Source organism: Phalacrocorax aristotelis, chromosome 5 (genome assembly GCF_949628215.1).
Source record: "Phalacrocorax aristotelis chromosome 5, bGulAri2.1, whole genome shotgun sequence".
Lineage (NCBI taxonomy): Eukaryota > Metazoa > Chordata > Aves > Suliformes > Phalacrocoracidae > Phalacrocorax > Phalacrocorax aristotelis.
This window is the reverse complement of record NC_134280.1, coordinates 26,470,680-26,485,677: the sequence shown is the minus strand read 5'-3', so window position 1 is coordinate 26,485,677 and position 14,998 is coordinate 26,470,680. Positions and strand designations below refer to the sequence as shown.

The following is a 14,998-nucleotide window of genomic DNA, read 5'->3' as shown; positions in this document are numbered from 1 at the left end:
CAAGTTGCAGTTAGAAAATGAGTGCATATTATGATAATATCTGTCAATGTTTGAGGACACTTGAATTGTATGAATATTCATTTTTTTAAAAATGTACAAGTTGCTCTTTTAGTTTATGATCTCAAGGAAAGTGAGACATGCTTATGTAGGTATGGACATGCATGCATGGTAGAGGGGAAAAATGAGACAGGAGGAATGCAAGAGCGACCATGTTCTGAAAACACCACTTTAAACTATCTGTCATAATTTGCATGGGTAATTAAGCTTTTATGAGAGCAATTTCACAGGTTTTGTAATAGAAGATAGCTACATCCACCATTTCTAATCAAACTGACACAGTTTAAAAAAGGAATCTTTCTTCATAGCATATATCTGAACTTCAGCATTCCCCATGCAGTCTGGAAAGCATTCCTAGGGGTAAGATAACTTGGATAGCAATGTTTATGAAGCTCAGAAAATGCGTACACATGGCCCCGTGCAACAACTTGACGAGTATACTATTACTGTCAAGAACCAAACCAAGTTTCTGGCACAACATTTTTTTTACTCACAGGTCTTTCAGACATTGTGCTGGCTTGCCTTATGGAGCACACTATCTGTCTGTCCTTAACTGCTCCTGCCCATTTTACTTCTTCAACAGCTTTAAGGCCAAGCCTTTCTTAGAAAGGGGCCGCATACCCCTCTATTAATCTCCAGGACTGTACTCTGGGAGATATTGTCTCCAAACCACTATAGATATTACCAAGGGCAGGGCACTTGTAATCCAAATATCCAAGCCCACCAAGTGCATATGCACACAGATGTACTTCTTCTGGTTGCCATGTATATATTGTATAAGTTCTAGGCACAAATACAGGCATGAGATGAAGGACATCTGCTGCACAGCTGCAGGCTGGCTTCACAACATACAGACAGCAAGCCTGATATACCCAGCCTGAACTGGGCTCCTGGGCATATGTTACTGCCAATGTGTGCCAGCAGCCTGGGCCCCAAGGATTCCCACTGCCAGAGCAGGAATGCCTCATACTTTCAATGCACCCTTCAATATCAGTGCTTGTTGGGACCTGCCTCAACCCTGGGGTCAGTCTGTACCAGTTCCCTCTGAGTCTCGCTCACATGGGTTCCTACTCAGTCCCCTGACAAATCTGTCATCCAGAGAGCTTCACTTTGAAAGTCTTCACCTTCTTCTGAAGGTCTGATTGTGCCACCTGTAGAGGTTCACTCATCAAGTAGTTCACTGTTATCCGTTTGAGCGATGAAAAGGAATCTAACAGGCCTGGGACTTACGATTTAATTTAAAGCAAGTGCTACGGCATTGAACTTAATGTAACATTCACATGCCTGTTCGACAACTTCATAAGTTACATTGTTTCAGACATTTTTTCCCATACTGAAGTAAGACCCACTGCCTCCTGCACCTAAAGAACATTTTCAGACTCTATTAAAGGCACAGGAGAAAAAAATGTTCCAGAGTAGCAGCAGCTAACCAATTTGAAGAATAATTGCATATTTTGTTAATAATTTTGCCACTTCATTCTTTGGCTCCCTCAGAACATTTGCTTGCTCCAGTGAGTTGCTGCTTTTAAAGTACTTATTTAATACTTCCTGCTCTAATGCTGCTTCAACTGTATCATGTGAAGAGAGTTAATTAGGAACAAGAGCAAAAGAGAATTACATCACTGTAATAACAGTACTTGGCATTCAGTAGCATCTTTAGTTTGAAACTCTCAGAGAGATTAATAATTATTATTGAAATAATTCTTACAAACTACTGGGAAGTAAAAATGCTCTTAAAAGTCTATGCTTTACTACAGAGCAAAGTTAGGAATAAGGCTCCATGTTCTCAGGTCTGTACCACACCTATTAGAGAACTGCCCATCCTTGCCTTCCTTTCTTTTAAAGTCAAGGAGACACAGGAACAAGTGACATTTACAGGTAACCACCAAGAATTTTTTCCCAGATGTCACATCAGGCTGACAGCAGTAAGCAAGTGCGTAGGTTGCTACTCAATTTAATAAAGAAGGGATATAAATGGGCTCAGAGTTCTCTTCCACATGGAATATATTACATTGCAATCTTGTATGAACAACACTGTCTGAGGCACACTGGACAGATTGGTAGGCACAGTAAAAATGCCAATTGATTATATTGTCATTGTTTATAAGGCAGAAATCTACAATGAAGCCACAAAAGCATCTTTGATATTGTGTCACTGATCATAACTGGTCATAAACAAAGAGAAAGTTGGGTTGGCGGTATCTCAATATATTAAAACCAAAAACTTCAACTACATGAGCATGAACACTCCCTCCTATCCCTTCAAACTCTCACACATCTAATTGTTCTCACTCTCCCAGAAAAAGCACCAAAAATGCGAAATGAAATAGGACAATGAAAAAGAGATAATCTTCCAAAGGACTTTAATTTCCAGCAGGCTAGATGAATCTGGGTATATGACAGACCTTACCCTGCCAACCTAGCCTACCAAGGGAAAAGCACCAGTGGCTGAAATCCCATAGCTGCTGCCACCACAGCTGCTCCTGCTGTGACCCTTCCCATTGCCAGTGTTCTGCTACTTCCCACTGAGCTGCCAGGAAAGGTGTAGCAGCAACAGGAGCCAAAGCAATAGCAACAGCAGGTCTCTCATTTTAAGACCCATCATTTTGTAGTGAGTAGCTTCAGTCTCAAACACTAGACCGCTTTCTCTATGGGACAGATAAAAAGTGAATCTGCTTTTGCTTAGAATAACCACACAAAGATCTTCTTAAACATCATACAGTTAGAATAAAAGATTGTTTGCAACATGGGGTTTTTTTTTCCTTCTACATATCAGCCAGCTCTCCCAGATACTCCTGGTCCCCTTGCTTTCCTTCTCTCTACTGTTCTTTTTCAGCCAGTTGTTGTCCTCCCTACAGTCCTTACTTCTTAGTTTCAAGTCTTACAACCTCACAAAGCATTTGGCCAATCCAGTTCTCTCTCCTCTACTCAGCTTCTCTCACCTATTCATTTCCTGATCAAGAGTCTCACTCTCTAAATCAAGTACCTTTTGCTTTCTACACTGCACAGCTAAGCACTCCGCTCCTGCACTTCTTACTTCTCCCTCCTGCACCACTCGCTGGTCCCTGCAGTGCATCTATTAAAAATTTGCAGCTCATTATGTCCTGGGAAAATTTTGATGGCAGTTTTCTTAGCGAAGAGGCTTCCCTTCATAATTCTAATTTTACTCTTCTTAATGTTAGCTGAAAGCACGAAACCCTAGAATTGACACAGAACCCATGATATTTTCCTATTGTGCACATCTCCTCTCATTATGCCTTATCACTAGTTGATGAGACTAGAGACAACTCACCCCTCTCTTTTTCTCCTCCCAATTTATGTCTGTCTCATCTAATCAGCACTTCATGCTAGCAACTACCTTTTATTACGTGCTGCTTAATACAGTGCATAGCACTGTGAGGCCTAGACTGCATCCCTATATCCAAATAACAATTATTAGTCCTTTTTTTCATTTCACCTCCAGATTCACCTACTGCAATAGCTCTTTTACAGTCTTCCAGTTACTCTATAAACTAAGGTTTGGTTAAGGCTGCTGCAGACAAATGACTCGATCCTTCCATCACCATTAAGGCCTTTACATCTACAAAATGGTGACACCCACCTTAGGAAATATTGCTTTCAGAAGACTACTTTGACAATGAAAATACAGTGGTTATAAAAAGCTAACCAGGCGTTTTCCAGTGCAGACCTCTAGACAAGATCAGAGCCTTAACTTTGGAATAGCACTCTGCTCCTGAATTTCAAGGCCAGGTAAACGTCTTCAGCCCAAACTCAGCCCTTGGCTGTATCTCTTGAGTACACTCCTACTCCTCTTAGTCAATATTGCTCTTACAGAAAGGAGAAAAAAAAACAACCCACATTAAAATCTGAAAAGCAGATGATTGCTGCTCCGGAAAATCTGTTTTCTTTTCCTTCAAAGCCCCTATCTTTCACTCTTTACATACAGCTGAAAGACAACAGTGGTTTGAAATACAAAAGCTCTCCTAGTAGAAAGGTGACCACACAAGGCTAAATGCAATAGGACTAAAAGCTTTTCTCCTTTTGTTTGCTGTGTGGGACAAGAACCAAGGATTTGTTGAAACAGCAATCTGACAAAGAGAAACATAGAGAGAAAGAGATAGCAGCTGATCATCCCTCCACTGCTAAAAGACTGAAAATTGAGGCACTGGAAGAGAAATCCTTGCATTGAAAATAGCAGACATTGCTAAATCCACTTCAAATCATGTATTAGCTACCCTTTAGATGGTGGCCAGAAAAGTCAAAATCTCTACTTTGTTCACAGTTTCATTATTATTACTCTCCCTCTGTAACAGTCCCTCTGTTTAACAGTCTGGGGTCAGGCCCCAATTTACCAAACTGCACATTGTTAACCCTATAATGTACTTACTTCTTTCTGCCTTCTCAGCACAGTATTACTACCCATGCATTGGAAAGAACATATAATGTATTAGTCTGCAGTATGACTTGCATACTTAGTCAATAAATAAAATATGGAATATTTATAAAGAGCTTACACCCATCAAACTGAATACACAACATATGATTTTATCATATTCAGTTGTATTTTCTAAAAACAGTGTTAGTTTTCCTCCTTTTTGTTGTGCAACAGAATATGACTAGCCTTTTCAGAGTTTCATAAGGGATGAAAAACAAGAATCTTCCTTTCCAACATGGCCCACAAAACAGGCTGTCCAAATTTGCAGTTTTTATGCTCACCTTTGTATGGGGGCTCTTGGTTTTCTTAGGGAGATCCCCTGACAGTGGAAATGGCAGGGGTTCTACGCTCTGCAACAGCTCCACAGTAGGAAAAACTGCTCCTGCTCCATTCTAAAGTATTCCTTACCAAGGACATCACAACTGCCCTGACAGCCTGCTCAGCTCAGGGTTAAACAAAAGAGGTTGGTCCTGGGCCTTCTTCTATCTAATAGTCCAAATTAACCACGGTTTTTATTAAAATGAATGACAAGTTCCTACAATGATGAAAATCTGAACCCAGTTTTTTGGTTATTGGCTTTAGTACTCTGTTCATTTATCAATTACTTAGTCATGAAGCCTGCAAACTGGCAATATCAAAGCTTTTGCTGACTGATAATTCTCTTAGGTGATGTATACTGCTCAAATAAGAAAGCCACATTAAAATGCTGGCATTTTATACAGCACGACATTTTCTACTCTCACCAAAATATTATATCAAATCTCCCTGATTATCATAGTCATGTTCACGCTCATTCAGCCTCCTGCACCATAGTTTATTGGGAAACTGTTCCGTAATTGCCGGTATGACTTTGACAAGAATTATATGATGAGAAGATTTAACACTGCCTTTAACACTGAAAGCACCAAGGCAAAAAAGTGAATGCCTAGCAGTAGCCTTTCCAGTCCACATTTACATATCTAAATATACTTGTTAAGCATCATCAGAAAACACTGGATCCAAGATTGCTCTGGATGCATCACATCACTGATCTCTTCAGCATTATTTTAAAATAATGCTTCACATTTCACTGACCAAATATGGACTTAAGTTAAGCATCCATTTCATTATGATCACAGGTACGCCTTGCTCTACCCTGTTGCTATGGTAACAGATATGGTAGCCATTAGACTTATGGTAAAATGTATTCCCAAAAGGTACGTTTTTTCATTCTTATTTGCATGGTGGTACCAAACTACCTAATTACAAAGAGAACTCAAGAGGATATGCTCTTAGCTGAGCTCAGCAGCTCCTACAAATCTTGCATTCACCTTCCTTGGGTTTAAATGTGGGAGATAAAATATACTGATGATTTAAACAAAAGATGTCAAAATTCTTGCTCCACATGGAACTAATGAAAAATTAAGAGGAAATGATATGCTAACCAGGACGTAACTGACAGGACAAATCCTGTACAGCATGAAAGGGAAAATATTTATCACCTGTGAGAACACCATTTTTGGCTTCACTGAAAAGCAATGGAAAAGATTAAAAAATTCCAGACACATTTCCTGTCTGTTATCAAACACACATCAGAATTCTTCTCCTGGCTTAAAATTTTAAACATACTTTATGGTAAGGCTATTTACATTCAAAGCTGTAAATGTTACAGTTTTCATCAAAAATCTCAGTTTTTTACATTTTTATAAGTCAGGTAAGGAATAAAAATTAATTCAGCAGCAGCGAGAAAACAGTGCCACAGCTGGCACACAAGTAGCTTGGAAATGTTCTTAAGCTATAGTCATTCAAGTAAATGCATACCATAGAAAACAATTATTTTAAGTTCTTTTCTTGCCTCTTTTCCTTGTCAGGCTGAAAAGAAGCCAGTATTGCATTATTGCAAATATTCTCACAATATTTTAAATTATAAAGTTGTTATATTCTTACATTTTGTATTTTCTTTTTTCAACATGATGTTGTTAAAGTAACTCAGAAGCTGATTTAGTGTTCAAGGTTTCCACGGATTAAAGTTTTAAAGTACATTTCTGGTCTAATCAAATTTTCAGTATCAACCTTTGCATTTGTAAATATACATGTAACAACCTATCTGAAATCTAGTGGTTACTTTCTTAAGTGCTCCCAGTGATGCCGGGGCCAGACTGTACACCTGGCCCTCAAAAAAACCCACAGGAATGCCTAAGTTGTTTTGAGTGGAAAAAATACAGCCCTCATCTCAAAGGGATCCTGGAGAAAAGATGTATTACATCCACATAGACAAGGCTCTGTTGAAAATGGAAGTCTAACATAACCAGACTATTACTATAGGACATGGGACAGTCAGTGTAAATAATATTTAAAATGTCAGGTGCTTCCACAAGGGATGAACAATATATTTAAATTGAACCGAAATATCACCTTGTAAAAATATAATACAACTCTGTAGTTAGATTTACAAAGAGATATTCACAGAGGACACAAAACAATTTGAAGCAACTGTAGGTTCATGCTGTCAAGAAACCACTTCTCAAAAAACTTCAGAGCATGTTTCCTACTTGTCCACATGATTATGTCCTTCCTGCTCCAGCACTACACAAAGTACCCATGTCGCTTCTGCATCTTTTTCAAACCACTTTAAGAAGTGGGGAAAAAAAATTTTTTAAATCATCAGTTCTTGGCTAATGCTATAAGGAAGTGAACGTAGAGCTAGCAAGAATGAACAGCCACATTACAAGAATAAATGAATCATTTCACTAGATGTGACAAACATCTAGATCTTTTCCTTACCTGCCTCCTGTCCCTCTGAGACGATGATGAAGAGGAGGCACTTCTATGTGATGGAGTGGACGTTTTGTGAGCTGGAGATATACTCTTCTCCTCTGAACTCATCTTTGCAGCAGACTTGTAGTAATGATCTTGTGCTCTTATCACTCATGCACAAAAAGGCAAGGGACAGTCTTCTGCATCCTTGTTTCACAGTTTATGGACAGCCAAAGAGGGATTCAATCTTAGCTGAACTGCACCTTAATAAAGAAAAATGTGAGAGAAAGAATGAATACACCTTCAGTCCAAAGTAGCTCTGCAGCAAAGAAATCAGTTGGCAGTCACTATTTAATCTAACAGATCTCCCAGTTTTTTATATTCCTTCATACCAACTACCCAGTACAAACACAAATACCTCGTTTTCCATTCTCTCAGAAGATGAAAGTGGTATTACATTGTTTCAAAAACCCATACAGAAAGGCTTAAGGAATTTACAGCAGTTCTCAGGAAACGTTTACAAATCCTTGACAAGGGGTCGTTATCCCATCTTGCATAGCATCATAACATTATCACGTAACTCCTTAGGACTTCCTGTTCAACACAAATACCACTGAACACCCCATTAACCAGTATTTATTAAAAATCCTGCAGTTAGATTAAGGACTTTTCAAGGTGATTTTTAAAAGCAGGTCCCTCTTTCAAAGACTGCAGCGTCACTGAAGGGGTGGACAATCTAGTTTCACAACTCAGCACCTTTCAGATAGTGCAGAGCTCACCACACACGTCTTCCTCTCAAGGAAGACTGAAAGATAATACCGAACTTTTTGACCAGAAAACACTTTCAGCCACAAGACTGTGGCCAGGGGGTATTAGTCTTTTCATCTGGACAAAAACTTCAGTTTATCTGTTGAACCTCAGGTTAAAAAAAAAAAAAAGTATTGATGAAGGCAGGAGCTACCCAGGGCCGAACTCAGATACTTTGGCTGCCACGTTGCATGCAGTGCCCAGGTCTGGCAGCGCAGGGCCGCAGGGGCAGCCTCTGTGAGAAGACACTGGGGCTGCCCTAAGCTGGACACAGCCAGTGCCAGATGGCTCTGCAACGGCCCCACCGCAGAGCACAGCTGAGTCTGTCAGTGAAAAGATATTTAAGAATGGACAGAAAACACCGTAAAGGCAGAGAAGGAACAACAAAACAAGTGATGACAACCCTGTGAACGCCAGAGTCAGTGAAGGAGTGGGGGAAGAGGTGCCCAGGCGCCAGGGCAGAGAAGGAGGAGCAGCCCATGGAGGAGATGGATAGTCCTGAAGGAACTGCAGCCTGTGGAGCACCCACACGGAGCAGAATTTTCCCTGAAGGACTGCAGACTGCAGAAAAACCACGTCAGAGCAGGTGAAAAGTGTGAGGAGGCAGGAGTGGCAAGGAAAAACTGCTATGTATTGATGACAAACACCACCACCACCCATGTCACTTGGGGCAGGGAGCAACTAGAGGCGTCAGGAATGAAGGAGTGCAGTTGAACCTGGGAAAAATGGGAGGAAAGGTGTTGTTTTAATGTCTTTCATTTCTCACTATCCAAGTTTATTTTAATTGGCAATAAATTAATTTTACCCAAGCTGAGTTTTGGCCACAACAGTAATTGATAAGCAGTCTCCCTGTCTTTATCTTGACCCACAAGCTTTCTCATCCTATTTTCTCCCCCCATGCCACTGATACAGGTGGGATTGAGTGGCTGGGTAGGCATTTGGCTTCTGGCCAGGGCTAACCCACCACAGCTACAGGGTCCATTCTCTTTCCTGTTTACTCCACCACTGCTATGTGTATTACTCTTTGAGAATACTAGATGCTTTCTCTCACTTCTCTCTACCCTAACCTTTAATTTCCATCCAAGAACAGAAAAATAGATACTTAGAGAAGCACAGAGGATATTTGTGTCCATGAACAGCCAAATACTACCTCTCAAACTCTACCAAAATGTTGCAACCACATCACCAGTACATCATGACAGTTCAGGAATGGAATTTTAGGTCTCAATGCTTAACAGATTACTTTGATCTTGCTTCAGCTGATAGATACTGTGTCTGATCTTCCATTAACCTTAGATAAAGTTGTTCCCTGAATTATGTCGTCTGCTCGACGATGATGTCATCTATCTTCTCCACCATCCTGTCTCTAATTTTGAAATAGTGCCCTTCCACATACACTGTGATGAGGGCATACCACAGGTCAGCACAGCACAGCTAGCTTTGGATGACTGTGGAGAAACGTGCTGTCCTGCACCATGTTAAACAAGATCAGGGCAAAAATACATTAACTAACACTCAAGACACGACTGCAGGCTCAAGGAATTATGACATACTGGAGACAGAACGCTAGCTTCTCCAATCACAACAGATATTCATGCAAAAATATCATCCTGAAGCCAGATACTCACTCAAGAGGCAGCTAAATAATTAATTACATTGTGCCTTGCAGCCACCAGCTTCCAAATACTGCACCCTGACAAACACCCTCCTGCTCGAGCTGAGGTCTGTGATGACTCATAAGCCACAGACACCTTTTCTGCTCGCTGTACTATGGAAAGTAGAATGACTTGACTTTATTAGTTATCAGTGCTTTTGCAAGTAGGAATCTCACCCGTATCTTATAGATGAACTTCCACCTCCATCAAGAAGTCTCCCATAGAATTACAGATCCCACATAATATCCGCAAAGCCCACATAGTATCCCAGTGACATGACTGGGAGAACATGCCTGTTCCATGTTTGATTGTTGGGCACCAACACCAGCTTGGTTTCAGTCTTGTACTTGCCTGGTTCCTTGTGAAACTCACTCTTTGTCGGTTCAGGTCATTGTTACTGCTATGTTACTTCCTACAACAAACAACTCCCATCACAGATTATTTTTCCCCCAAGGTTAGATCTCCCTGAGGCACACACTGGGTCTGTCCATCCTTCCGCATTACCCACCAAGTACACCCAGGTCCTTGCGCCAAGACAATCCCATGAATGGGTTTGCCTTTTCCCATGGGAGGAGCAATCCACAACGCCTTCCCCAGCCACTTCCTTATCTGCACTAATCTACTCCCACAGTATTTAGGGGTTTTGTTTGGGCAGGACCAGGATGGTTAGCAGATCCTCTGGTGCTAACCAGCCAAGTGGCTTCTGCTAAATCTGTATCCCAGTGCTTCCATGCCCCATTGCCCAACGCTTTCAACATAGTCTTTAACAGTCCATTATACCTCTCACTCTTTCCAGAAGCTTGTCGGTGATAGGGGATGCGATATACCCACTCAATGCTGTGTTTCTTTTCCCGGATGTTTACGAAGATATTTTGGAAATGAGTCCCATTGTCTGATTCAATTCTTTCAGGGGTGCCATGTCACCACAAAATTTGCTTTTGAAAGCCTAAGATGATATTTCAGGCAGTGGCATAGTTTACAGCGTACGTTTCTAACCAACCAGTAGTTGCTTCCACCTTGGTGAGTATGCAGTGCTTGCCTTGCTGTGTTCATGGCAGTGGTCCAATATAGTCAATTTGCTAAGCCTCACCATATCGAAAACCCAGCCACTGCCATGGGATCTTACCTTTGTGGCTTGCTTGATTGCAGCATGTTTCATATTCATGAGTGACACGTGTGACAGCCTGCATGGTCAGGTCCACCCCTTGATCACGAGTCCATCTGTATGTTGCAACTTTCCCCGGATGTCATGATGTTTCATGGGCCCGTCAAGCTACAAGTAGCTCACCCTTATTCTCCCAGTCCAGGTCCACCTGAGCCACTTCAATTTTGGCAGCCTTATCTACCTGTTCATTGTTTTGATGTTCTTCACTGGCATGGCTTTTGGGCATGTGAACTAACATCTACATGATGTACCTTTACAGCCATGTTTTCTACGCAGGCAGTGACATCCTGCCACAATGCAGCAGCCCAGATGGGTTTACCCCTGCACTGCCAACTGGTCGTCTTCCACTGCTGCAGCCACCCCCACAGGGCATAAGCCACCATCTAGGAGCCAGTATAGAGATAGAGTACTGGCCACTTTTCTCATTCAGCAATCTCTAGGGTTACTTGGATGGCTTTCACTTCTGCAAACTGACTTGACTCACCTCCTTCAGTGGCCTCAACCACTTGTCATGTAGGACTCCACACAGCAGCCTTCCACTTCCAACGGTTTCCTACAACACAACAGGATCCATCAGTAAACAAAACATAATGCCTTTCATCTTCTGATAACTCATTAAACGGTGGTGCCTCTTGGGCACAAGCCACCTCTTCAGGCAATGCTCCAAAATCTCTGCCTTCAGGCTAGTCCATGATCTCTTCCAGGATTCCTGGGCAGTTGGGTTTCCTGAACTCCTTACATGATCAACACTACCCACTTACTCCATGTAGGATTGGTTGTGTGATGTGTAGAGGGGATGTTTTCTCTGAGCATGCAGTGTAGCACAGGCTTAATCACAGTGCCAAGAAGAGATATGCTCTGTACCAACAACTTCTGAAGTGGCTCAAACCCTGTCACATGCTGCTAGCATCTCTTTCGGTCAGGCTGTAGTGGGCTTCTGATCCTCAACACCCCCAGCTCCAAAACCGTAATAGTCAAACTCGGGTTTCTCCTGATGTTTTCTGCCAGAGGCTCCATGCGAGACCATGCTACCCAGCTCCAGTGTACATTTTGCACAGGTGGTCCTGTCCAGACAGGCTCAATACCTACTGCACTAGCTGTTTCCTGTATGACATGCTCAAAGGCTTGTTGTTGCTCAAGGCCCCACTCAAAATAGTTCTTTCAGGTTACTCGACAGAGAGGGCTCACAGGCTGACTGTAACCTAGAATATGCATTCTCCAGAACCCCATAAGGCCTAGGAAAGCTTATGTTTCCTTCTTGTTAGCTGGTGGAGACATAGCTGCTATCCTGTTGACCACATCCATAGGCACATGATGGTGTCCATCCTGCCATTTTATTCCCAAGAACTGAATCTCCTGTGCAGGTCCCTTGACCCTTCTCTTCTTTATGGCAAAACCAGCTTTCAGAAGAATCTGAATTACTATTTTTACCTTCTCAAACACTTTTTCTGCCTTGTTTCCCCACACCATGATAGCATCAATACATTGTAGATGTTCAGGGGCATCACCCTTTCCCAGTGCAGTTTGGATTAGTTCTTGACAAATGGTGGCGCTGTGCTTCCACCCCTGGGGCAGTGGATTCCAGGTGTATTGGACACCACTCCATGAGAAAGCAAACTGTGGCCTGCACTCTGCTGCCAAAGGGATCGAGGCAAATGCATCAGCAATGTCAATTGTAGCATACCACTCGGCTGCTTTCAACTCCAGTTCTTACTGGAACTCTTAGCATGTCTGGTACAGCAGCAGTCAGTGCTGGCATCACTTTGTTCAGGCCACAATAGTCTACTTGTAACCTCCGCTCTCCATCAGACTTTTACACTGGCCAAATGGGGCTATTAAAAGGTGAGCACATCTTGCTGATGACTCCTTGGCTCTCCAGTTGATGAATCAGCTCATGGTTGGGAGCCAGGGAGTCTTGGCTTGTGCAGTATTGCCACAGGCGCACTATCCTGGTAGCAATTGGCACCTGCTTTTCTTCAACTCGCAGCAATCCCACAGCAACGGGATCTTCTGAGAGGCCAGGCAGGGTAGACAACTTTTATCTTCTCTCTGTTCACAGTGGCTACACCAAAAGCCCCTTTTGGGTCCTTGAAGTACCCTCTCCTGAGGTAGCCTATGCCAAGGATACAAGGGCTGCTGGGCCAGTCACAATATGGGGCTTTTACCACTTATCCCTTGTTAAGTTCACCTCAGCCTCTAATACAGACAATTCTTGGCATCCCTCTGCCACTCAGGAGATCCAGGTAGGTTTTGTGCCCCTCCATCCTGATGGCACCAGTGTACACTGCGCACCAGTGCCTACCAAAGCTTTATACTTTTGTAGGTCTGATGTGCCAGGCCATCAAATCTACTCAGCCCAGTATACCCAGTCATCCCTTTCCCCCCTCCTGGCTGAAAGCAGGGACACTCAATTCCTTTTCCTTGTCAGAGTACTCACTGTCTGACCCTTGCAGTGCCAGACCAGAAGTCCCCCCTCCAGGATCAAGGGAGGTGATTTCACTTCTTCTGTGTCTGGGAGATTGCTAATTGCCTTCTTGTGTCTCTACAGCAACTAAGCTGACAGCCTTCTTCAGTGGCCCCTTCTTAACAGCTGTCTTCCCTCTCAGCTCATATACACAGGCTTCCAGCTAAAACGTGGGTTCACTGTCCCACTTCCTCTGTCCTCACCCGGTCACACAGGAAGAAACAGAGTGCACCACGCAGCATGCACCTAGGGCTCCCTTTCCCTCTGACTGGCGCAAGAGAGAACCGATTTCTTGGGGTGCCCCTGACAGCCAAGGTGCTGGCTCATAGGGATGAGGAGGTACAGAGATTTTCTTCAAAGTTTTGGAGCCAAGAAGACACTCCCTCCACAGTTGGTATATCCCTATCCAGGCCATACCTCGCTGCCAAGCTGTTAGAATATGATGCTGGGACACTTTGAATCACCTTCCTCCACACGGCCCATGCGCACAGGACATTCTCTGGATTTCTGGACACCTCATCATTGTCTAGATCACTGTGGATGAATTTGAGCACCGCTAATTCTCTCAGGTACTGGATGAAGATCTGCTCTTGGTTTTCACTGGGGTAAGCAAGGCACCCTTCTATCAGGTGGCGTCCCAGTTTGCTAGGGTTGCTTGCCTGTTCAGGTGTAAAGTCCCAGGTTATGGGAAGTGATAACCATCCTAGGAATCTGCCCAAACCCTTCCACACACCCTGTCACCAAGGTACCAGCCATCTCTGGGCATATTTCAGTACCACCTCACTCAAAAGTTGTCTTCTCTTACACCAGGATGAGACCAGATTCCACAAAGCCCATAACAGCCAACAGTACTAATTAGCATTAAACAGTTCACGTAAAGGTGAACAAGGACCTTGGGACCACGTGTAATGAAACCATCCACATCAAACCCAGGTAGGGAGAGGGAAATGTATTCCCTCACCTCCTCCACAAGATAGCTTCCCCGGCACAGCAAGGCCATCAATGCCAGGGCAAAGCACATAGCCATTGTTAGCACTAGCATGTTCCCAAGCTCAGCAAAATAAAGAGGTAAGCAGAGCAGCCAAAACACTCCACAACCTGCACAGCAGCTTGCCACTAAACTACTACTATAGCTATATCACACTTAATACAAAACTGCCATTGTCTCATGCCCCATGTTGGGTGCCAAAAAGGACTCTGGTGGGCTGACCCTGGCTGGACGCCAGGTACCCACCAAGCTGCAATATCCCTCCCCTCCTCAACAAGACAGGGAGGGAGAAAAGGAGATGAAAGAAAAAAAAACCACAAACCTACAACCCTCATGGGTCAAGATAAAGGCAGCTGAATAAAAGCAAAAGTGAAGGCCACACACAGAGAAAGGAAAACAAAAGATTTATTTTCTACTTCCCATCAGCAGGCAATGTCTAGCTGCTTCCCAGGAAGTGAGGCTTCAGTATGTGTAGCAGTTGCTCTGGAAGACAAATGTCATAAATAACAAATGCCCCCTGCTTCCTCCTCCTTTCTCTTAGCTTTCATTGCTGACCATTGTCATATGGTATGGAATATCCCTTTGGTCAGTTTGGGTCAGCTGTCCTGGCTATGTCTCCTCCCAAGACCTTGCCCACCCCCAACCTACTGGTGAAAGGAGGGGAAGTGTTGGAGAAAGAGCCTTGATGCTG

General features: G+C 43.1%; 1 protein-coding gene across 9 annotated transcripts in view; it reads right to left on the bottom strand.

Annotated features, from left to right (window-relative positions):
* The window catches only part of OSBPL6 (oxysterol binding protein like 6), a 107,145-nt gene that overhangs the window by 46,579 nt on the left and 45,568 nt on the right, over positions 1-14,998 (bottom strand). For 7 of the 9 annotated variants that reach the window (XM_075093590.1, XM_075093589.1, XM_075093592.1 and 4 more), the window contains exon 1: positions 7,256-7,460. In XM_075093590.1, coding sequence (XP_074949691.1) covers positions 7,256-7,357 — 102 coding nt within the window. In that variant the 5' untranslated portion in view covers positions 7,358-7,460. Of the gene's footprint in view, positions 1-7,255; positions 7,492-11,339; positions 11,409-14,998 lie in introns of those variants that run through there. The other 2 variants (XM_075093597.1, XM_075093598.1) reach the window with 2 other exon arrangements.